This window comes from Sinohyriopsis cumingii, chromosome 16 (assembly GCF_028554795.1).
Source record: "Sinohyriopsis cumingii isolate HCF-2022 chromosome 16, ASM2855479v2, whole genome shotgun sequence".
NCBI classification, from domain to species: domain Eukaryota; kingdom Metazoa; phylum Mollusca; class Bivalvia; order Unionida; family Unionidae; genus Sinohyriopsis; species Sinohyriopsis cumingii.
Genome location: NC_142976.1, coordinates 72,959,603 through 72,985,906, shown reverse-complemented (window position 1 = coordinate 72,985,906; position 26,304 = coordinate 72,959,603). Strand labels below are relative to the sequence as shown.

Genomic DNA, 26,304 nt, shown 5'->3' with positions numbered 1-26,304 from the left:
CAGACTAATGTAAGGAATCAATTTCCTTGAATCTGGTGATTTGATAGTAAAACAAAATTTTAACCTGCAAGAAACAGTATTATAAGAAAAATAGGTCACCGACCTACATTTTCCTGGAGTAGTTCAAAATGATGACCGTGGCAAAATTTAATATATACATCATTCCTAAAGGTCGAGAGTGACTGGGAAGACAAAACTTGTACATTGGGTTTAACCTATAATAATAAATCAAAGTTCATAAAAGTAGATCAATATGACCTACTTTTCCCGATCAGTGGGCCATGCAAGGATCACCCCAAGTTCCATGAAGATACAATGCTTAAAGCTGGCAGTAGTGGCAATAAAGTCCCAATGTCCCAACCTGACTGCAGATATATAAACTATGCAGATAATGCTGACATGGAGGAAGGGGCTCAAGCATAAGCTTTACAGATGAACAAATAAAACATTCAAGACCGTTTTTGATATATCGACAGATGGATTTGAAGAACAAACAGACAGCATATGCAAGGCCATACAATAAGCTCCATTTGCCTTCAGGGAGGAGGGCCAAGAGTGCAATATTTAACAAATTAACATTAATTATTTCTCACATTTTACTATTTTCTCTCATATACTGACAGTCAACTGTTGGAAAAATTATATTCATGCTAAAACTCAATTTCATTTCAGACTTTATTGCATGTGCTCGCACTTCTACAGCAACATCATATCACATCGTAATATTACTTTTCCAGTAAAAACTGACTGTACAATCTCTGATGGTCTGGGCTTGAAAAGTGAGGCACAAAGTTAACTTTCACAATCTCTGAGAATCCCTCCTTTAGTTCTGGTGGCTTATACTGCTTCCTTCAAGGGGAAAAAAGGGCAAAAAATAAAATTAAGAAAAACAGTCACAAAAGCAACATATAACTTAAGGATGCATCTTCATGTTTTCCGAATTAACAAATCTGAATTACATACAATTTACCTTTTGTTCAATTAACCAACTGAACATCGTTAAATTAATAACTACTTTTCCACAGAATTTTTTCCTGTCATGGTTTTGTGGATTTAATGCCATTTCTCAGCACAAGATAAGCTATATATGGAATAGATAGTGGAAGAAGAATCTTGGAGGGGCCCCAGGTGGCCAAGTGGTCTGTGGTTCTTCCAGGGTGCTTCCTCTACCAATTATACTGCACTGTATAGCCTATCATGTGCCGAAACATGGCATTAAGCCCACAACAACAACAGAACCTGGGAACACCCTGGGAAGAACAACTGACAAAACAGGGAGCTACTAGCTTTCTCACATACCCAAGGCTTAAACCCACATCAACAGAGGTGATATGTCAGTGAACCACTGACCCACATGAAGCTGCTGGCAAGCTTTCTCACATACCCAAGCTGGCCTACCCAAGGCTTGAAAAAACATGAACAGAGAGGTGATATTTCAGTGATCTACAAAGGCAAGCACCTCAGACCACTGCCACCCCGGGCCACTGCACAACAAGTGGATCACCAATTGTTTACATTGCTAGCCAGGAGTGAAATATGTGTGTGATTTAGATTTTTAATTTAGTTTAAACAAAATTCAGCCATATCACTACAATGTCTGCTGTGTGGCCGTTAAGAGTGATGTCTAGCACTGGGGCATCATACCACAGACATGTTACATCATGTCATCCAGTCACATTATCCTGACACCAGGCTGACCTAACACTAACCTCTTTATGCTGAGCACCATGCAAGGCAGCTGCTAGTAGCATTTTTTGAAGTTTTTGGCATGACTTGGCCAGGGTTCGAACCTGTGACCTCCCGCATCCAAGGCAGACTCTCTAACCATTTAGGCCACCTGAGAGGTGAACTATTATGTAACTCTATTCATATATGAATGTAACAACAACAAAAAACCCAGCATAATGTTTTTATATAACCTCACATCCAATGGCATCTTTTCACGAGTAACGATGGGAAAAGCTAACTAACTTTTTAATTAATGAATCAATTAACATGCTATATCATTCTATGGACATGCCAAAAGACCATGCTAGTTGATTTGAGCACACATTCACCTTCATAGTTAGATTATTCGGTTTAGTGTATATTATAATGTACATTCATCATCTTCTTAGCCAACTCGTGTTAAGTTTTTGAAAACAAATAATTATGAAGTTTTGCAGCTGAGGGCCCAATGAATATCAGGTCCAACACATTAATAGGTCCAAATTAGGCCCAATGAATGTCAGGTCCAATATATTAACAGGTCAAAATCAGGCCTAATGAGTATCATGTCCAACATATTAACAGGTCAAAATCAGGCCTAATGAGTATCATGTCCAACATATTAACAGGTCAAAATCAGGCCTAATGAATATCAGGTCCAACATATTAACAGGTCAAAATCAGGCCTAATGAGTATCATGTCCAACATATTAACAGGTCAAAATCAGGCCTAATGAATATCATGTCCAACATATTAACAGGTCAAAATCAGGCCTAATGAATATCAGGTCCAACATATTAACAGGTCAAAATCAGGCCTAATGAATATCAGGTCCAACATATTAACAGGTCAAAATCAGGCCTAATGAATATCAGGTCCAAAATATTAATAGCTCCAAATCAGGCCCAATGAATATCAGGTCCAACACATTAATAGGTCCAAATTAGGCCCAATGAATGTCAGGTCCAATATATTAACAGGTCAAAATCAGGCCTTATGAATATCATGTCCAACATATTAACAGGTCAAAATCAGGCCTAATGAATATCAGGTCCAACTAATTAATAGGTCCAAATCAGGCCTAATGAATATCAGGTCCAACATATTAACAGGTCAAAATCAGGCCTAATGAATATCAGGTCCAACATATTAACAGGTCAAAATCAGGCCTAATGAATATCAGGTCCAACATACTAATAGGTCCAAATCAGGCCTAATGAATATCAGGTCCAACATATTAATAGGTCCAAATCAGGCCCAATGAATATCAAAAGCACAGTTACAAATATTCCTTGAATTTTGCACAAACATGACATGGGACAACCTTTAATCAAGAAAATTCAAACTGGTCAAACACAACAGCTTCTCCCAACAATCCATCATAATCAACCCCAAATAATCTATGTATTCAAGTGTTCTTCAAATGTTCTCAGTCCTTGTTTGGTTTATTGTTTCATTGGAGGGTCATTTTCCTCAGTTTTGCTTCCTTAGGTTTTTCAGATTTGCCACAAGTTGAGTTGCCAAAGTTAAATGATGTCCACTGGAGTGCAACCGTGTGTAAAGGTCGGTTCGTGTTTCAATGTTTTAGTTAGCGACTAATTCAACTTGATGATCTGAGCACCAGTCACACAATATGCACATATCTTTTCATGAAGCATTTCAAATGTCACTGAATAAGGTTGCGGAGGGAAAACTGGAATGTTGTGTTTCCAAACAATTAAACATACAGTTCTCTGAACAAGATCTGAATTTTGGACCTGCAGTTTTGCTATACTTGTGGACTGGTACTAAAAATCCATAGGCAAGGATAGTGCAGACTCATACTTCTTTATAGGTCCCAGTCTGACAAATTTGCACACAGCAAAATAAAAGTACACTTAGGAACAGAATTTTGAAGATATAAGTTTATAACAACTTTGACACTGCAGCTGAATATTTTTAATTTCCATTTCTTGGAAAACTGGCAGTTCTGAATGACTTCTGACACAATATATTAGGCCCAACGGTGAAAACGTCAGGTCCTTGACCTTGGATCACCGCAATTCCTTGACCCTGAATGATTTATATCTGATATGTAAACAATGTTTTTATTTTTATTTCTATTACATATAATTAACATTTCATGAGTCTGGAGGAGATACTAAAAAACTCCCTTGTGAAATGTAGTGAATAGCCATTTTTACTACTAACTTTTATGACTTACTTGTATGAATTCATTATCATCTCATTGATGGGCTGGTGAGATTTGTCAACAATTTCTCGAAACTGAAATGGAAAGTGAGAATGATAACAGTATTCCTCAATTTAACACTTACTCTTTCCTTCTTGCATTTACATACCTTTCTTTGGCTCTCCACCCACCCACTCCACCCATTACCCAAGTACTTCAGCCTTATGTACCAACACAATTAACTAGATGGAATTTGAGAGCCACATTTGAAACAGTCATTAAAAAGTTTCCAAAGTTTGATCTGAGACTAATTCAGCAAAGACAAACGCTATGTTCAGTTGAAAAAGTTTGTAAAGTACATTTACACTTTAATTACCTCCAGCACAGTTCAGAAACTGCAGTTCCAAACCCATGGAATTCAAAAGGTTTCTTTTTTTACGTAATGAGATGTAAATCTAAGTCAACAGGATAGATAACCAGGGACCATAAAACCTGTATATGTCATGAAATGCTAGAAACTAACATTAGGTCATATCAATGTAAAGGTACATTCTTGTTTTTGTTCAAATTAAAAAAAATTTAAAAATCCTTAGTAAAGTTACATTGCAGAAACTGAAGTTAAAAGGATGGAGAAAGATGAGGCCAAAATCTCATTACCAGTAAATGATGATGTTGAACAATAGATATCAAACATATTGAAGGTCTTTACAAAATGAAGCTGTATACAGAATTTGGTCGGAAGTCAATAATCCTTGATGACCTGATGCAGTGGTAACCAAAGTTAGAAGGATAGCTATCAGGGGCATAACTACTGTCAATGATGTCATGGAATACTGGGAATTTAACTAATTCAAGGTTTGATCAACATAAAGCAGCATAACCACTCTGGTGGCCTAGTGGTTAGAGCATCTGCTTTGGATGCGGGAGGTCGTGGGTTCGAACCCCGGCCAAGTCATACCAAAGACTTACAAAAATGGTACTAACAGCTGCCTCGCTTGGCGCTCAGCATTAAGAGGTTAGTGTTAGGACTGGTCAGCCTTGTGTCAGGATAAAGTGACTGGGTGGGACATCATGCTACATGTCTGTGGCATGATGCCCCAGTGCTAGACATCACTATAAACTGTCACACTGCAGACATCGTAGCGATATGACTGAAACATTGTTAAAGCTACATTAAAAATCTAAATCACTCACTCACATAAAGCCGCATACCAAATTTGGCTGAAATCCAAGAAACCTTGGTAAAATTATGTAGCAGAAACCGAAGTGAGGAGGGCAGGCATAACTCCTGTAAATGTCATGAAAAATTCTGACAAAGACAGCTGGCATCTGAACTCTTTCATGGTCTAATTAACACAAATATACACTGCAAATTTGTCCATAATCCAGTAGAGTCATCATGCAGAAACAAGATTGCTGATGGCCAGAGACGGTGGAACAGATAGCTGGATGGATGGACATGATTACTATAGGGATCTGCCGACTTCACGGTGCAGGTTCCAGATTAAAACATTATTAAACTCTGTAGAAAGTAAAATTCAAATCTTATCTGGAATCTTCTCAGATTTCTGCATTTAGTACTTGTAATATTTAGATCTGCTAGTCATTATAGTTTCCCCTGACACTGGTTTTTTTTAAACCAAATATTCTTGTTACTGAGTTACCGACTTTGTTTCATCCTACGGCTGGCTTTTATGAGTAGTCACAGTGATCTTTATGGAAAGAAGATCAGTCAAACCTAATAATTACTGGTACCTTTGCAGAGGACATAAGTGTAAAGGTAAATAAATGACTATCCTTCAACAGTTATCAATCACATCATTCAACCACATGGCCTTCCAAAATAATTACTGTACGCCATGTAAACTTGTGTAATGGAAGTAAACAATTTAATTAAAAATGCTATATGCATGGAAAGTATGCTAGCTGTAGTTTTTTGCAGACAAAACCAGTTTTTGGGCCAGTTTGTGGGTAGAATACTGTTTTTTTCGAAAGTTAGCAAGAGTGTATTACCAAGAAATAACTTAGAACAAAACTAAAACTTAAAAAGTTTTTTTCAGAACCATATTGCATGAAGGGTTTAAGTGAAAATCCCGTATTAATGTCACTATTCATGGAAAAAAATTTGAAGTAAATACTTATCCAATCACATTATTAGCCTGCTACCTCGCAAACCCAGCCCTACTACAACATGGAGTTTATTTTCATAAAACGATGCTTACCCTTTAGGAATATTAGCCTGCTACCTCGCAAACCCAGCCCTACTACAACATGGAGTTTATTTTCATAAAACGATGCTTACCCTTTAGGAATATTAGCCTGCTACCTCGCAAATCCAGCCCTACTATAACATGGAGTTTATTTTCATAAAACGATGCTTACCCTTTAGGAATATTAGCCTGCTACCTCGCAAACCCAGCCCTACTATAACATGGAGTTTATTTTCATAAAACGATGCTTACCCTTTAGGAATATTAGCCTGCTACCTCGCAAATCCAGCCCTACTATAACATGGAGTTTATTTTCATAAAACGATGCTTACCCTTTAGGAATATTAGCCTGCTACCTCGCAAACCCAGCCCTACTATAACATGGAGTTTATTTTCATAAAACGATGCTTACCCTTTCATTATGTCTTGATTGCATGTGGCCCACTGTGGAGACAAAACAGCGACATTGCACCTTAGCCTTCTTGGCACACTCTATGTATCTACAATCATAAAATGGGTTGCTATGAAAACTGCTCTCTGTATTTATCATAATATGGGTTGCTATGAAAACTGCTCTCTGTATTTATCATAAAATGGGTTGCTATGAAAACTGCTCTCTGTATTTATCAAAATATTTCTATGTCATGATCCCTACATTTTTCAAAAAATCTGACCCTGTCCATCTGGAGTTGTGAGCATGCCTATGTAAATAATGGAGAAAAAAAATATACTATACCATTCAAGGCTACGACATTAAACCTTGGGATTTGATTAAGGGTTATCTGTAGATTTACACGGAAGTTTTAAATTCTGATGCAGCCTCTGCAGGTGGGGATTGTTTTACTTAAACTGAAAATATCTTCCAGATTCCCCGTTTACAAGACTAATGTCTGAGAGTTGGGGTGTGATAAAGACCCAAGAATCCCATTGTACAACTCTCTCTCTCTCTCCCTCACACACATTTACTGGGTATTAAAAGATGAATTCAAAGATCAAATTTCTTTTTACTCCTTGATCAGGGACCCAATTTTAAAGACAAAGGTGCTCAAGATGGATGGGACCAGGGTTGCATCTAGGATTTGATAAATGTAGGTACTTGCCCCCACTGAATCTGAAAACAGGGGGGGGGGGGGCAACAAAGCCGGGGGGAGGCTTCCAGTATGGTGTAAAAAAACCCAAATCAATTTATTCAAAAAGAGCAATAACAAGTATAACTAGTGCCTTAAATGCCTATCATGTCTTCTGTATGTTGTAGTATATTACTTGAAACTGAAATCAAAGTCTTATATTCCTAATAACATTCTATCTACAAACTAACCATTAAAGAGTCAAACCACAGACTGCAAATAGTGTCACTCCTCTGGCCAATCTTAAAAAGGTGTGATGTACTTCCTGCGTGTCACATGCTCAATTCTGATTGGTTACAAATCCATACTAAGAAAGATCAGAAGAGCACATATTTTCCTTTCATGGATGACAAAAAATAATTTTTAAGGAAAAGTCCAAAGCTCAAAATGAATTAGGGCAAGTATATAATGTTTTTATAACAGTCAATTCTTTACTGGAACATATATACATTTGCATCCAGACTGACTGTAATTGTAACTGCATTATTCTGCAAATATGATCACTATTTCCTAAATAGCTTCCTGTCCTTCCTCATCCTCCACTCTACGAATGCCTTGTTAAAGTTGAAGTCTCTCAGAGGAGGTCCTTCAATTGAAATCATCATGAGTCTGTTGAGAATCCTAACACTAACCTCTTATGGTTGAGCACCAAGCAAGGCAGCTGCTAGTACCATTTTTATATGTCTTTGGTATGACTCAGTCAGGCATCAAACCCACGAATCCAGAGCGGGCGCTCTATCAATAGGCCACTGGAGCAGTCAACTGTTGTTAGAAGTATTACTGCTAAAATAATGAAAAAGGGTCCAAGTTTTAACTGATTTAACACATTGTCCTGCCAAACCAGCCACTGTATCAAACGTGTTCTTCTGACCTTCATTAGTAAACAATCCGAATTGAACACATGACACAGGGAAATATGTGATGTATTTACAACTATACAAGTACAACAAATACGCTGAGTGACAATCAGGAATTTTACAGCCCAAAAAATAATAAAATAACGCATTCTTAACAAAAAATGCACACAATTCTTATTTTTTTGCATGATTTTGCCCGCTTAGGATTAAAAATCAAGCAGTAAATATTAAATATATAGATCTGAAAATCTTCATGGAAGAATGCTTGACGTCAAGTTTGATCCAATTTTATTTGATCCCTGAGAAGTCATTTCAAGATCTAATTTTAATATGACTGTATCTGAGGACAGATCAGTATCCTCTAATCAGATTATAAGGTCGTCATGCCAGGATGGTTTCTGTCAAATATGATTTAATTCTGCTGAATAGTTTCAGAGAAGGTCATTTTAAGTTTTTCGATTCTTATGATGGTAGGTCAACATCAGCTGCATAAATTTGAAAGCCCTCAACACTTTCTCTCAAATATGATCAAGGTTTATTAAGTAGTTTTTAAGGAGAACTATTCATAGGTTTTTCAAGTTTTTTTGTAACAGCGACTATATCTTATGGCAAACTGGAAGCATCTGTCTTCATGCCAAAATGCATTCCATACAGTTTGGTCAAATTTCAATAGTTTTGTTCCAATTAAACATACAGGATACCCAGGGAAGGCAGTTTTTTAAAAATATATGCCATGGTACTTTGATTTCACAGAGTTTATATTAAAATGATAAGAAATGTCTAAACTGCATCTATGGTTGAGTACCCCACTGTAAAAGTGCCTTCCCTGGGTACCATGTATGTTTTAAAGGAACAGGCCTGAAGTCATTTCAAAGTTTTTCTATTTTTAGTAACAGTAGCCATATTTGACAGTGGATCAGCATCAGTTGCACAAAACTTTAAGCTTCTCTATGACAGAATGCTTTAAAAATTAGCTCAAGCTCTGTTTAGCAGTTTTTGAAAAGTAGTTTCAAGGTTTTTCTATTTTTTGTATTGTGGACAGATTTGCAAGCATATCTGCATCATTTTCTCTATGTCAAGGAGCTTTCTGTCAATATAATCTATTATACTGCTGAGCAGTAGTTAAGGAAACGTTTTTTAAACCTTTTATTATTTTTAGTAATCACAGCAAATCTCAAAGCAGATTAGCAACACTTATACAAATATGAAAGCCCTCTATGCCAGGATGCTTTTGATGAAAAAAGATAACATTTATTTAAAGCGTTGTTTGAGAAGAAGTTATGTGAAGGTTTTTCTATTTTTAGTACAGGTAGCTGATTGGCAAGTTCTGTATAAATCAGAATGGTCTCCAACGACTTATCTTTTGGCAAGTTCTGTATAAATCAGAATGGTCTCCAACAACTTAGTCAAATTCTATTCAATAGTTCTGAAGGAGTCGTTTAAAGTTGTTTTTTTATTTTTTATTTTTAGTAGTGGAGAACATATTTCATAGCAGATTAGTATTTGCACATAAACTTTCAAAACTTCGCTACCTGGATGCTTTCTGTCAATTTTAGTTATATTTTGCAGAGAGAGTGTTAGCAAAGTTGTTCAAATTTTTTTGTCTTTTATTTAAATATTTTAAAAGTAACTGTGACCATGTTTATGATGCGTCTGCATCTTTTGCATGAACCTAAAAGGTCATGCCTTGAAGCTTTCTGTTGTTGTTGTATGGTTTAACGCCATTTTTCAGCACACGATAGGCTATACATGCTGGCCAGTATTAATGGTGGAGGAAGAACCCGGAAGCTTTCTGTCAAATCGATCATATTCTGATCTTTGTTCTAGATGAAATTATTGTTTAAATTGTTTTCAATAACTAATAATGGTTACGCTATTTTAAGAAGTATCAGCATCAGCCCTCTGCTTTCTGTCAGGTTTGGTCAATTTCTATTCAGCGGTTTTTAAGAAGTTATTTCATGCTTTCTTTATTTTCATTTATGGTGGTCACATTTTCATTTTTTGTACCAAAATGAAAGGCTTTCATGCCAGGATACTTTCTTTCAACTTGTTCAAATTCAATTAGCAGTTTTTAGGAAAATAAGTAATTTCAATTTTTTTAAAATTTGTATTAATGGTGTATTTTTATTCTTAGTAATACTGGCTATATCTGAAGATGTCAAAAGGTTTTCCTGCTAGTATAATTGTTCTCAAATTTTTTTATCAATATTTTTTTCCAGCAGAATTCATGTAAAAGGGTTTTAAGTAGTTCTGGTAACTGTAGCCATATTTGAAGGCTGATCAGCACTGTTTCTCCAAACTTTTAAGTCCTTTATACTAGAATGTTCTGTGGCAATTTTGTTAAAAAATGGTCCAGTGGTTTTTGAGAAGATTAAAATAGCAATTGTGAACTACTGAAACATGACTCAGGATGTAGGGCAGGGGTCTCAAAAACACGTCCCACAGGTCACATGCGAACCACCAAGCCATATCCTGTGGCATGCAAAATGATTGGTGTCACAAGGTGTCATGAGAGATAACAAAGGTGGTGCAACCTTTGGGCCATTGAAAAGACCTTCATGTGGCCCTCAGGGTGGTTTGAGTGAGAGACCCCTGATGTAGGGCCCTACCATAAGCTCACTTGACCTTCAGCTAATTGAGCTAGTAACATGAAAATGTATTACACTAAGAATTGTGTGTGTGTTAGCGATTTGGATTTTTAAGGTCACATTAACAATTTTCCAATCCTATTGCTATGATGTTCGCAGTATGGCAGTTTATAGTGATGTCTAGCACTGAGGCATCATACCACAGACATGTAACATCATGTCCCACCCAGTTACAATATCCTGACACCAGGCCGACCAGTCCTAACACTAACCTCTTAATGCTGAGTACCTAGCAAGGCAGCTGTTAGTATCATTTTTATAAGTCTTTGGTATGACTTGGCCAGGTTCGAACCAATGACCTCCGGCATCCAAGGCAGATGCTCTAACCACTAGGCCATTGGAGCGATCTCCAGAAAGCTGCTGACAGACTATTTTACTGTATTCAAGTTAAGCAAACTATTCAAACTATTCAAACCTGCCTACCTCAGCATTTTATTTTTATTATAAGCACACAAAAAAACCCACTTGAAATGTTTAACATTATGACACATCACTGGTAAATGATGCAATTAAAAAATGTTCTTTCAAATTAAATAATACTGTTTCAAATTAAACAGTATTGTTTCAAAAGTGTTATTTCTGTTCAAATCTATCAGGTCTGGAATTAGAAACAAACTGTTAAGGCAGAAAACTGACTTCTATTCAACCTGCAATTTTCAAAAGCCATAGTTCTTTATAAATCTGCTAGACAGTTCTATTGAAGAAATGTAAGAAATGATGAAAATTTAATGCAATCATTATTAATAGATTTCTTATCTGATCTTGAAGTTTCTAGAAATTTCCCAGTTTCTGTTTTGAAAGTTTTATGAGTCTGAGACCAATTTTATATGAATGGAAACTCTTTCACAACTATTGGTAGATACTGCAGTGTCACTTGTACTATTATGTCAGCCACATCTACTATATTTTGAGCCAATGTTCTCACCTGCCTCTGGACTCTGGGTCAGGATTGGTGTTATCAACAACTACACTTTTCCCTGCCTGTAAAGCCTCCATGCACAGTTTAACACACTTTTGCCAGCTGCCCAATGTATCCTTTAGAAATAAAAATGTACATTTTTGCAATTTTGTTTAATATGTATTTCTGCACATTTCGAGGAATATATCCTCTTGACATAATGTATAAAACTTAATCCACTTTTGATCGAAAGTTTTGTGTTTTTTAATGACACTTTGAGAACATGATTGGCCATAATTTGAATCACTTTAAATTCAGGGTTATAAAATTTCATGATTTGGCAGGAAAATGCACGTACATGTGTACTTATTTTTACGGATTTGTCATTTGCAGGGTAGAAAACAACATGCACACTAAAGAGGGACAAACGTATATATCTTTATAAAAGGTACCACCAGCATTCACTTCTTCAACAGCACAAAAAAAACCCCACCAAAAACCAGGCTTAATGCCCACTACAGTTATTAAGTTGATTGGGTAAATTTTTCCTTGCAAATGCATGGCATGAATTCTGAGATGATTTAAATCAAACAAGATGTCAACAACTTATAGCATGCTTATACCAGCTTAATAATTACACTCCTTGTATTATATATTCAGTGTTTTTCAGTGTTCTTAACAATCATCATCAAAACATAGTGCTCTCAACAATTAGGAACTAGAGGAGAGCCAATGACAGCAACCCAGACCTTTCCAAAAGAAAAACTTCTTTCTTTTACATCAATAAACGGTTTTCTGTGAAAAATGAGTTTTAGTTCCCTCAAACATCACAATACTGCTGGAACAGTAGTCAAGAAGCAGGAATCTTGAATGCAGTAATGCTCTTTGGTGTTTTCATGGTGGGAAGAAGCTGCAGTCTTGCACACAAAAGTAAACAGCATCCTACCATTGTTGGTGCCAAATGCATGCAGTCCCCAGATTTTTATGTCATGGCCCAGATTATTGCTCAATAAATTCAACAGAAGAACCATGGAAGGAAATGATCAAATGAAAGACATAAACCCTTAAGGCAATTCACACAAAGCAAAGTGGATTATTTTCACATATGATACAATGTCACCTGGGACGAATGTTAATAAACTGTGCTTTGATACATCGGCACTTATGTGCTCATTGTTTATTCAGCAGTTGAATGAAACATGCTTATCAACAAAATGTGCTCTCGTGTACTGTATGGGCAAAAGCTTTGACAAAATCCAATTCATCACCATAATTCAAAAGTCAGAAGTACCATCAACCTAGCTCTTCATGGAAAAATGAATAATTCTAGGAACCTACCCTATTAACATGAACATATCCTTTCGGCACCAAATGTGTCTTGGCAAAGAATGATTTCCCAGCTGAAACAAATGAGGAAAGAAAAACAAATGAGTCAACTTCATTTGTTATTAAGTAAAAACAGAATTATGCCAGTTTATATGCCAATTCATTATTATGTAAAATGTTTAGTTGTAGCTGGTTTGTGGTGTGTAACTTTGTGATGAATTATTATATGATCTGCCTAGATTTTGCTGGTTTGTTATATGTAATATTTTTATGAATTATTATTACATGATCAGCCTAGTTTAGCTGGCTTGTGATGTGTAGTTTTGTCATATCAACCACACCTGAACTTCAGAATTATATGTGCTACTTAAGTACAGTAAAACCTGTCTTGAAAGACCATTGCTATGAGAGACCATCTGCCTTGAAAGACCATATTCTTGATGCATGGATATATTCATTATATAGTGTTATGACCCTCTTGAGAGACCATTATTGTCTGGCAGAAGAGGTGGTTCTACTGTACAGGCTTTTATTCTTTAAACTCTTTTTTTATTTCAGACATGCAGTATCTAATTTACAGCATGTGCTTGGTAATGGATCTTGTCCAAGCAATGATCATATGTGGTTGACTGCAACTGTTTGTCAAAGCAATCTGGAAATACAGAACCCACTCAATATAATGTTCTTCAAGCAAGCCATAATGGGGTACATACATATTAGAAATACCACACAATGTAATGGTGATCCATGATCAAAATCACTTTATTAAAACAACTGTGTTGCACTGAGGCACCATATTGTGAGGGAACACTGAAACCTGAACCCTCAGGATCAAACTCTTCCCTTGTTTTCTGGCAAATATATGCACAAAGCACACCATATATGATCCCTACATTCTTCTCAAAATCCTCTGAAATACAGATTGTGTCCATGGGGTGATAATCCGAAATCCACTGTTGTTATCTTTGGGCGTAACACCATTTTTCAGCACATGACAGGCTATACACAGCAACAAATATATCAGTGTTTCAAACATGTCTCTCAAGTGTACAGATTTGGTATTTATATAACTCCCATTTATCCAAATGAGTGTGCGGAGAGCCTGTATGTGTGTGAGGAGAGCCTGCAGTTTTGTGTGTGTGTGGAGATGCTGTGTGTATGTGTGTCAGTGGTGAAGCTAGTTTGATTGGTTTTGTATTTATCTGACTCCCATTTATCAAAATGTGTGGAGCGGTTGTGTGTATGTGTGCATGTCCCTCAAGGAATCTGATTGGTTTGGTACTTTTTAGCACAGAAACATAAGTATGTCATTTTTGAGTTAAGGCAACTAGAATAAACTGCTATGCCTAAGGAAAGCATGGTAGCTGACCTGGGTTCATCCAATGGCAGGATTGTAACCTGCACCCATTCAGTTTACAGTCCAGCACACTAACCCAGGATACACTGCAGTTGATGCATTTGTAAGTTGCCTCCAATGACATGATGGAGAATGCACTGAGCCTAGGTAAATTTCCCTGCAGTAATGTCCAGACTGAATGAATTTCTCCTCTACATTCAGCCATTTAAATTAACATATATGCATACAAGCATGCAAATAGTGAACACATCTCAGTGTGAATACAGACATACAAACATTCTAAACATGGATAAATAAAATATATTACAGAAAAGTTTCCTTCATTTGTAAAATAACAAAAAGTAAACAACTGTAAAAAGGAAACGTTAACTAGATTTGACCTTAATAAATCACGTTTATGCAAAGAGAACCAAATCTGACCCCACCCCCCTATAAGTTTATTTTATCCAGAAAATTCAGCGAATGTCAAGCTCACTTTTTATTTGGCATAAAAACTTTAACAATGAGGTTGATCTTTGGTGTGGATGGACAGACATGTCATCACTATGTCTAACCTTTTCCAAGGCAGCCTTGTTAAAACAACATAAAACTGGCATGTATGTACTTACACGCTGGACATCCCACCAAGACTATGACCTGAAAAAAATTTAAAGTTTAAAGAAGAGAAAAAACTTTTAGCATAAATTATGTTTCTCTGAGAATGTTCAATAAGTCATATTAACATTAGAAATTAATCTGCACCACCTCTCAAATCCAACCCTGTCAGAAAGCCAAATAATTAATCTGTCTGTATATCAAATAGATTTTACGAATTGTAATCTAAGGGAAGTAACTCTTCCAACATACCATTAAAATTATCTTTCCTTCTCAACACCACGTGGCTGCACTTGTACTAGTGTTCTTCAGCTCAAGCTTCAGCAAAAAACATTGATATGGACTCCTGCACCGGTGGAGAAGCAAGAGGGCCTTAATGTAATGTGATAGGACATGGATTCTTGGTGAAACATAATTTAAAAATACAAATATTCTGTCTCTTTTAAATACATTACCCAACCACATTAATGTTATGAGAATAGACAACAGTCTGATGCTCTACCCACTGAACTACCTCTACTAACCAAACTACCTCATGGGACACCCTACCAACTGAGTCACCTTGTCTGATACCCTACCAACTGAGTCACATTGTCTGATACCCTACCAACTGAGCTACCTCATTGGACACAATACCAATTGAGCTACCTCATTGGACACAATACCAATTGAGCTACCTCATTGGACACAATACCAACTGAGCTACCTCATTGGACACAATACCAACTGAGCTACCTCATTGGACACAATACCAACTGAGCTACCTCATTGGAAACAATACCAATTGAGCTACCTCATTGGACACAATACAACTGAGCTACCTCAATGGACACAATACCAACTGAGCTACCATATTGGACACAATACCAATTGAGCTACCATATTGGACACAATACCAATTGAGCTATCTCATTGGACACAATACCAATTGAGCTACCACAGTGGACACAATACTAATTGAGCTACATTGTCTGCTGCTCTACCAACTGCGTTACCTCATCTGAAAGTCTACCAAATGTGCTACCCCATCTGACATTCTACCAAATGTACTACCCATATGACACTCTACCAAATGTACTACCCATCTAACTCTCTATCAAATGTACTAACCCATCTGATATTCTACCAAATATACTACCCATCTGACGCTCTACCAAATGTACTAACTCATCTGACATTCTACCAAATATACTACCCATCTGACATTCTACCAAATGTACTACCCATCTGACATTCTACCAAATGTACTACCCATCTGACATTCTACCAAATGTACTACCCATCTGACATTCTACCAAATATACTACCCATCTGACATTCTACCAAATGTACTACCTCATCTGACACACTACCAAATATACTACCCATCTGACATTCTACCAAATATACTACCCATCTGACATTCTACCAAATGTACTACCCATCTGACATTCTACCAAATATACTACCCATCTGACACTCTACCAAATATACTACCCATCTGACACTCTACCAAATGTACTACCTCATCTGACACACTACCAAATATACAACCCATCTGACATTCTACCAAATATACTATCCATCTGACATTCTACCAAATATACTACCCATCTGACACTCTACCAAATATACTACCCATCTGACATTCTACCAAATGTACTACCTCATCTGACACACTACCAAATATACTACCCATCTGACATTCTACCAAATATACTACCCATCTGACATTCTACCAAATATACTACCCATCTGACATTCTACCAAATGTACTACCTCATCTGACTCTCTATCAAATGTACTACCCATCTGACATTCTACCAAATGTACTACCCATCTGACATTCTACCAAATGTACTACCCATCTGACATTCTACCAAATATACTACCCATCTGACATTCTACCAAATGTACTACCTCATCTGACTCTCTATCAAATGTACTACCCATCTGACACTCTACCAAATGTACTACCCATCTGACATTCTACCAAATGTACTACCCATCTGACATTCTACCAAATGTATTACCTCATCTGACACACTACCAAATATACTACCCATCTGACATTCTACCAAATATACTACCCATCTGACACTCTACCAAATGTACTACCCATCTGACATTCTACCAAATGTACTACCCATCTGACACTCTACCAAACGTACTACCCATCTGACATTCTACCAAATGTACTAACCCATCTGACACTCTACCAAATGTACTACCCATCTGACACTCTACCAAATAAACTACCCATCTGACACTCTACCAAATATACTACCCATCTGACACTCTACCAAATGTACTACCTCATCTGACACACTACCAAATATACTACCTCATCTGACTCTCTATCAAATGTACTAACCCATCTGACACTCTACCAAATGTACTAACCCATCTGACATTCTACCAAATGTACTACCCATCTGACACTCTACCAAATATACTACCCATCTGACACTCTACCAAATATACTACCCATCTGACACTCTACCAAATATATTACCCATCTGACATTCTACCAAATGTACTACCCATCTGACACTCTACCAAATGTACTACCTCATCTGACACACTACCAAATATACTACCTCATCTGACTCTCTATCAAATGTACTAACCCATCTGACACTCTACCAAATGTACTAACCCATCTGACACTCTACCAAATGTACTACCCATCTGACATTCTACCAAATGTACTACCCATCTGACACTCTACCAAATGTACTACCTCATCTGACACACTACCAAATATACTACCTCATCTGACTCTCTATCAAATGTACTAACCCATCTGACACTCTACCAAATGTACTACCCATCTGACACTCTACCAAATATACTACCCATCTGACACTCTACCAAATATACTACCCATCTGACACTCTACCAAATGTACTACCTCATCTGACACACTACCAAATATACTACCTCATCTGACTCTCTATCAAATGTACTAACCCATCTGACACTCTACCAAACGTACTAACCCATCTGACATTCTACCAAATGTACTACCCATCTGACACTCTACCAAATGTACTACCCATCTGACATTCTACCAAATGTACTACCCATCTGACACTCTACCAAATGTACTAACCCATCTGACATTCTACCAAATGTACTACCCATCTGACATTCTACCAAATATACTACCCATCTGACGCTCCACCAAATGTACTACCCATCTGACACTCTACCAAATGTACTAACCCATCTGACACTCTACCAAATGTACTAACCCATCTGACATTCTACCAAATGTACCACCCATCTGACACTCTACCAAATGTACTACCCATCTGACATTCTACCAAATGTACTACCCATCTGACATTCTACCAAATGTACTACCCATCTGACACTCTACCAAATGTACTACCTCATCTGACACACTACCAAATATACTACCTCATCTGACTCTCTATCAAATGTACTAACCCATCTGACACTCTACCAAATGTACTACCCATCTGACACTCTACCAAATATACTACCCATCTGACACTCTACCAAATATACTACCCATCTGACACTCTACCAAATGTACTACCTCATCTGACACACTACCAAATATACTACCTCATCTGACTCTCTATCAAATGTACTAACCCATCTGACACTCTACCAAACGTACTAACCCATCTGACATTCTACCAAATGTACTACCCATCTGACACTCTACCAAATGTACTACCCATCTGACATTCTACCAAATGTACTACCCATCTGACACTCTACCAAATGTACTAACCCATCTGACATTCTACCAAATGTACTACCCATCTGACATTCTACCAAATATACTACCCATCTGACGCTCCACCAAATGTACTACCCATCTGACACTCTACCAAATGTACTAACCCATCTGACATTCTACCAAATGTACTAACCCATCTGACATTCTACCAAATGTACAACCCATCTGACACTCTACCAAATGTACTACCCATCTGACATTCTACCAAATGTACTACCCATCTGACATTCTACCAAATGTACTACCCATCTGACACTCTACCAAATGTACTAACCCATCTGACATTCTACCAAATGTACTACCCATCTGACAGTCTACCAAATGTACTACTCATCTGACATTCTACCAAATGTACTACCCATCTGACATTCTACCAAATGTATTACCCATCTGACATTCTACCAAATGTACCACCCATCTGACACTCTACCAAATGTACTAACCCATCTGACATTCTACCAAATGTACTACCCATCTGACATTCTACCAAATGTACTACCCATCTGACGCTCCACCAAATGTACTACCCATCTGACATTCTACCAAATGTACTAACCCATCTGACATTCTACCAAATGTACTACCCATCTGACACTCTACCAAATGTACTACCCATCTGACATTCTACCAAATGTACTACCCATCTGACACTCTACCAAATGTACTACCCATCTGACACTCTACCAAATGTACTACCCATCTGACACTCTACCAAATATACTACCCATCTGACATTCTACCAAATGTACTACCCATCTGACATTCTACCAAATGTACTAACCCATCTGACATTCTACCAAATGTACTACCCATCTGATGCTCCACCAAATGTACTACCCATCTGACATTCTACCAAATGTACTACCCATCTGACATTCTACCAAATGTACTACCCATCTGACACTCTACCAAATGTACTAACCCATCTGACATTCTACCAAATGTACTAACCCATCTGACACTCTACCAAATGTACTAACCCATCTGACATTCTACCAAATGTATTACCCCATCGGACATTCTACCAAATGTACTACCCCATTTTTGAGCACTGGAAGTAGTCCTATTCATGGCTGATCATGAAATTATCCCGTGCTCATGACAATTCCTGAACTTGTCCCTACTCACTGTTCTGACTAATCTGACTCCATTCTGAACCTTAGTGTAGCTAAGTGATTGTTCAGCAGACTTCAGTCAAAAGCCAGTCAGAGATTTCTGTTGGTGGCTGGCACCAAGATGTGTATGGTGCTGAAACCCAGAGAGTTCAATTTGCAAACTATCACTATTGACACCTCTTTCAGCAAAATCTCTGCCTTATTGTGACATTCATCATGGAAGAGAAAGTTGAAATGGGTAGGGGCTGGATGAATGAAACCTTAAGCCCCTAAAAAACAACTTGGATCACCACCTCCATTTGTGAAACAAGTCAATCCAAACCTTATAAAAGTGTTGGGCCAGATGCCTAAAAGGCAGACTGTCAGCAACAGGATTGCTATGTCAGGCCAAATCAAGCAAAGATATTGCTACTATATGTAATGCCAAACAATAATAATAATAATAATGAGGACTTTGTATAGTGGCTATCTTTAGAAGCTCTAAGTGCTTTACAACATTAGACAACACCTAAAACATAAAAAAAAACATATAATGATATAATTTTTTTAAAAACACCATGAAATTAAAAAACATAAAAACATGCTGAAAAAATTTAAGGTAGGAAACATTATTAGGTCTTTAAGTTTGTTCTTGCAGTCGAAATAGTTGAGTTTTAAGAGAACTCTTGAATGAGATCACTATGCCGTTGTGTCTAAGTTCAGCGGGCAATTCGTTCCATGTTACTTGGCCCTGGTATGCAAAAGAATGTCCATATGACTTCGTTTTCATATTGGGAATATTGAGTATACAATTGTCAGAAGAGGAGCGTAAGTATCTTGCTGGTGTGTACACATGGGTGAGGTCGGATAGGTATGTTGGACTGGAGTCCATCAGTGAAAAGTAGCACAGAGAACAAATTTTGTGTTTGATTCTGGATTGAATGGATAGCCTTCGTATGGTACAGAGCAGGGGGAGGTGTGCTCTGATCGTGGTACTCTAAGGATGATGCGAGCAGCTGTGCTTTTAACTTTTTGAAGTTTCTGGACCAGATATTGAGATGAACCAGACAGAATTGAGTTACAATAGTCCAGTCTTGAAAGTACTAATGAGCACACAAGTGTTTTAGTGGCATCAACTGAAAGATATTTGCAAATTGAGCTGATGCGTCTCAGCTCAAGATATGCAGCCTTGCAAATGTTCAAGACATGTTGGTGCAATGTGAGAGTACTGTCAAGAGTAACAACTAGGTTTTGCACTGATTGTGTGAATTTAATGTTGGTGTTGCTGATATTTATTGTTTGAGGTAAAGGATGTGAATGAGAAAGCCTTTGTGTTGTGATCAGTATGGCTTCAGTTTTATCATCATTCATCTGCAGTTTGTTACATCTCATCCATGATTTCACATCAGAAATGCACCTCTCTACAACTTGGATGGTAGCATCAACTTCAGTTGGGTGGCTAGATTTGTATATTTGGGTGTCATCATCTATAACACTTGAGAGCAGCTGAGTGTTTAGAATGAAGAGAACATGTCAAGAACAGACCCCTGTGGAACACCACAACATAGATCAACTGGGCTGGAGTGTATTCCATTTGAAGACACAATTTGTGTCATGTTGACAAGCAGGACTTGAACCACAGTAAGACTGTATCGTGAATGCCAAATACATGCTGGAGATGGTGAAGTAATGTATCATGATCTGTTGTGTCAAATGCTGCAGACAAATCAAGGAGGGTGAGGACTGTAATCTTTCCGTTATCCAAAGCAGATAGACGATCATTAGCTACTTTCAGAAGAGTAGTTTCAGTACTGTGGCAAGGGTGATATGCAGACTATACATTGCTAAAAAGACTGTTTGAATTCAGATGAGATACAAGTAGAGATAGAATACCTTTTTCTAAGATTTTTTATATGAATGGGAGCTTAGAAACTTGGCAATAGTTCTTTAAATCGTTATGGTCGAGTGTTGGTTTCTTCAGCAGAGGCTTTACAATGGCATTTTGGAAAAATGATGGGATTTCCCTGAATGAGAGAGAGTTATTAATAACATCAGTTAGTGAATGCAATACTGGATCTAAACACTCAAGCAGGTGATGTTGGAATTGGATCAAGTTCACATGACTTTGGTGCACTCTTCATCATGACTGTATATACTAAATCCACAGAGACACAGATGTTGCTACAACATTCTGCAACAGCTTAAAACTTATTCAGAAAATGCGATGTCTTTTCAAACAGTAGAGAGGACATGTTATATAATCCAAACACATGGCATCAGGAAAGCATCAACGTTTGTACAACACAAATGGATGTAAAAGGTAAACATCAGCTGGTTCTGTGAAAAACACTTTAGTTATTAGCCTCAGATGTTGTCAGAGATATAACTGGACAGCTAAAAAAATTTGATTTTAACTGACTGACGAAGCAAACAAAATGACAGATGTTCACATCATTGGCATCCTCTGAGGCCTTGACCTTGTATGACTTGTGCTCCAATAATGATGGAGGGCACTTGGCCCGACAAAATATGAGATTTCTTTTACTGCTGCTTTAATGCTAAACTCCATTCTCTCCACAGCAGGGTCAGAATGAATAAGCTGGTGGGTTTCTCCTTGTACTAGCCTTTGGGGGGGGGGGTCCTGCAGTGGATTTTCTATATTTTCATGTAGTATACCAAGAGAAAAGTTAAGATGTGGTTGTGGTGTCATCCATGGCAGTGTCCTGGTACCTACTCAAGGTATAGGCCCTTAACCATGAACCTGTCAATTGGCAACATAGTTTGCGTAACTGGAACTGCCTGCTGGACAGCCATGTGGAAAGACTGGTCGAATCGTTTCCTATAATACAGTATATAAGACAGGATGGTTGGCACAATTTGCAAAGCTAGGACAAGCAACTTGAATGTCATGCAGACAGATTTGTTCTGTAGAATTAATATTACTTTGTGGAAACCATTTTCTTTTTCAGTCACAGTTACCATGACTTTGGATCTTCTGGCCCCAAAATCAATAGGCTTTCTCTACCCATGTGCAAGTCATCCACAAAGGGCAAGTCATCCACAAAGTTTGTTCCAGGTCTGTAAGGTAGAACTAATTTGACTGTACTAAAACCAATTTTCTTCTCTCTGTCAAAGTCAGTGACCATGACCTTCGACTCTTTGACCCTACAACTGATAACAGTTTGGACCAGGTATGTGATGTAGAACTAATGTTACTTTGCAAAAACCATTCTCTTGTTATAGTTACCAGCTGAAGAAGAATTCCTAACATGTTTAATCAAATATGGCTTAGCTCTTCAAGGTCAGATAAAGGTTATCCAACTGGCTGCTAGTGAAGCCATACCATTGCTTATGGAGCCACTCTGGGTACAATTTTGATAAAGCATATGCTAATAAATATTCCAACATTAGTTATTTCTCATATGCAAGTCTATGGATGCTCTACCTTATTTCATTGCAGTGGCATTTTGACAGCCCTGCCATATCTCCATACAAATAATTATGGACACCCTTGGTAAACAGCCACAATTGCATGGTCAATTCATTGTACAACCTGACAGAAATATCCCTTATAATAACACATAAAACAAACTTTCAGGAAGTTTCTATACCATAGCATGTGCAAATGAATCAGAATCTTAGCCAATATAAGATAAGAAAACATCAGGAATTTCCCCAAAAGCTAACACGAGTTGAATCTATTTATAGCACACTACCCTGGGACTGACCACTTTATGTACAAGTAGGCAAGAATGCAGCGTTTTATCATGTTATACTTTAGACAAAAAACGATAAAAATTGAATTTGAAAGCTTAAAATATGCATCAGAGTGATACTGGGATACAGTCAGCTAGTGATACATCAAGAGACACTGTTACTCAGTGATAAGCACTATGAGGGAAAGGAACAAAACCAGTTAACCTATTTTGGAAAGTCAAATGTAGTTTCTGAAGTTTGGTTCCTATGGAAGCCACACCACTGCTTGGGATGCCACCCCAACCTAAAGGTTGGTAGAGCATGTCCTGACAAACACTCCAAAGTCGTTTGATTACAATTGTCTCAGCAGTTTTTGAGAATTTGAAAAAAGCAATGCTGATGGATGCCACACACTGGATTCATGGACATGCTATAATCTTTGCTCTGCCTAAGAGGCCAGGTAAGCTAAAAAAATCTTGTCTAAGTGATGTGAATTATTAAAAAATAAATAATGTGGCATAAATGAATTACAATAATTCCATTGTTCATTTAATTTATGTGTTTTGAGACAGTTTAGACTCCTATTCCTGACTCACAGCTCAACCATAAAAAAATTCTGGAGGATCATGGTCATTTAAAAATGTGGCAAAGTGAATGTGCAACAATTTTTGAGGGTTTACTTGCTACTAAAGGTGTCATCTTGTACATGTATTGCAAAACTGCAAAATGGTATATGGCTTGTCCTAAGTCTATGAGATCTGTTTTGTGCTAAAACAATATTCAATGGTTGTTGGATTAAACTGACTTATGCATACCACATTTACTTCCCTTTTCTGGATTATTATTACCTCTTGACTACTTGAGGCAAGTTTGGCATATGCTGGTGACAGCAAAGGATCTGTGGGTTTGCAGGTTCTCTGAAAGTAAAAAGATAACAATAAAATTGTAAAAATTTCTCAATGATTTACTCCATCCCATATCTGTACTATAAATTAAAGGCATGATAAACATTTCTAGACAGCATGTATTTTCTTATGCATAGAAATTGAATAAAATTTAAAACATTCCATTTCCTTGCAGTTATTATTATCTATAGCTAATGTAAACCTTGGCAACTCTAATAAGTGTTTCTAAAAAAAAGACCCCAAAAAAACAGAAAAACATTCGGCAATAAGAAACTATGAAAATATCATAGCTGATCATTTTTCTGTAAGTTATCTCCCTTTACTTGATCTAACAATCACCCTGGGTTTCGCCAACATTGCAAATTGTGATTTTGTTCCTTATATACCACCTGGTGATCTTTTTGGCGACAGCACTTTTCACTGTTAAAAACTATATACAGTCATGGGTTTGCAATTGAAAAATTCAAAGGCACCAAGACACAAAGCTGCAAACTTGGATATAAATTGCTCTGGAATCTATTGTTACAAAAACCAATTCTTTGTTCATACTGACAAACCAACCTAACACAGCGTGGTTATATCATAATCCTCTTATGCTGATGTCTGGCCTTAGTACTCGGTGCTGTAATACAACCCAATTAGTCATGCTACCAGACAAGATACATTTGACCATTTCTGAAGGTGGGAACAGGAATGACTACAATCTATCAGACGATGGCAGTTTGAAAAATGTACTGGTAACAATAGTTTTGCTGAAACTTCAAAGAAATCTGATTACATTTGATGCATCGATCATTCTGTATATATACTAAGCAAATTAAAAAAATATCTGTCTCTGTCAATGTTTTACAATTATTTGATGTTGCCACAAAAATAACAAACAGGCATTTGTTTGGTCCTTCAAAAACTGCCTTAAGCGACACCTTCAATAACACATGAACCTTCATCAAAGCAAGCCAAAGACCTTTGATCAAAGAAAGTCAGTGACAAACTTAAATAAAATCATTCTTTCATTTTTCATAGTGATTGGAACATATTTATTGTGTCGTGAAAGTTTCCCGTTTGCAACAAAAACGTTCATGACTACAATCACTACCAATGTTGCTTTAAAACCCAAATTAAAGTTCCAATAGTCTGAATAGATATCTGGCCGTCGAGTTAATTGAAGGTGGGACATCTTGCAAGAATGTTAAAACTTACTAATTTGTTCTTTTTATATGTTTTATTGTTGTTGTTGTTGGGTTTAACGCCATTTTTCAGCACACGATAGGCTATGCATGGTGGCCCGTATTAATGGTGGAGGAAGAGAACCCAGGAAAACCCAGGGAAGAACCACTGACCCACGAGTAGCTACTGGCAAGCTTTTTCACATACCTACATTGGCCGAATCCTAGACTTGAACCCATGCAGAGGTGAGATGGCAGTGATCCGTAATGGAGAGTGCTTTAGACCACTCGGCCACTCAGGGCCCCTTATATGTTTTAATTGTGTTTTCTAATGGGATTTGACAGATCATATATGCAACAAAAAAGTTCATGACTACAATCGCTACCAATGTCGATTTAAAACCCAAATTAAAGTTCCAATATTCTGAATAGATATCTGGCCGTCGAGTAATTGAAGGTGGGACATCTTGCAAGAATGTTAAAACTTACTAATTTGTTCACGTTTTCATTTTCCTTGTGGATATCCTCATCCCTTTGGTAGCCTCAGCATCATGGTAGTTTTTCTCTGGCTGACCAAAATCTAGGCCAATTTAAGTACATGTACATGTAGCATATAAACAACTATACAGCCACATGCTACTAGGATAATAAATATCAGAGTTAATTGTTTCTTGAAATGTGTTTGCTGACAATGGGATGAAGATCAAACAAGGACTACTGTTTTTATGTTTTAATTGTGTTTTCTAATGGGATTTGACAGATATATGAATTTTCTAACATTTGAATTCATG

The 26,304-nt window shown here is 37.2% G+C and overlaps 1 protein-coding gene across 2 annotated transcripts in view; it reads right to left on the bottom strand.

Annotated features, from left to right (window-relative positions):
* Positions 1–661: 661 nt before the first annotated feature.
* The window catches only part of LOC149780776 (bifunctional polynucleotide phosphatase/kinase-like), a 54,428-nt gene continuing 28,785 nt past the window's right edge, over positions 662–26,304 (bottom strand). The window contains exons 11-17 of one of the 2 annotated variants that reach the window (XM_089937851.1): positions 24,258–24,359; positions 14,910–14,937; positions 12,957–13,018; positions 11,646–11,755; positions 6,501–6,588; positions 3,912–3,973; positions 662–849 (exon numbers count right to left, since the gene is read on the bottom strand). In XM_089937851.1, the coding sequence (XP_089793977.1) occupies positions 726–849; positions 3,912–3,973; positions 6,501–6,588; positions 11,646–11,755; positions 12,957–13,018; positions 14,910–14,937; positions 24,258–24,359 (576 nt within the window). In that variant the 3' untranslated portion in view covers positions 662–725. The remainder of the gene's footprint in view (positions 850–3,911; positions 3,974–6,500; positions 6,589–11,645; positions 11,756–12,956; positions 13,019–14,909; positions 14,938–24,257; positions 24,360–26,304) is intronic. The other variant, XM_089937852.1, reaches the window with a different exon arrangement.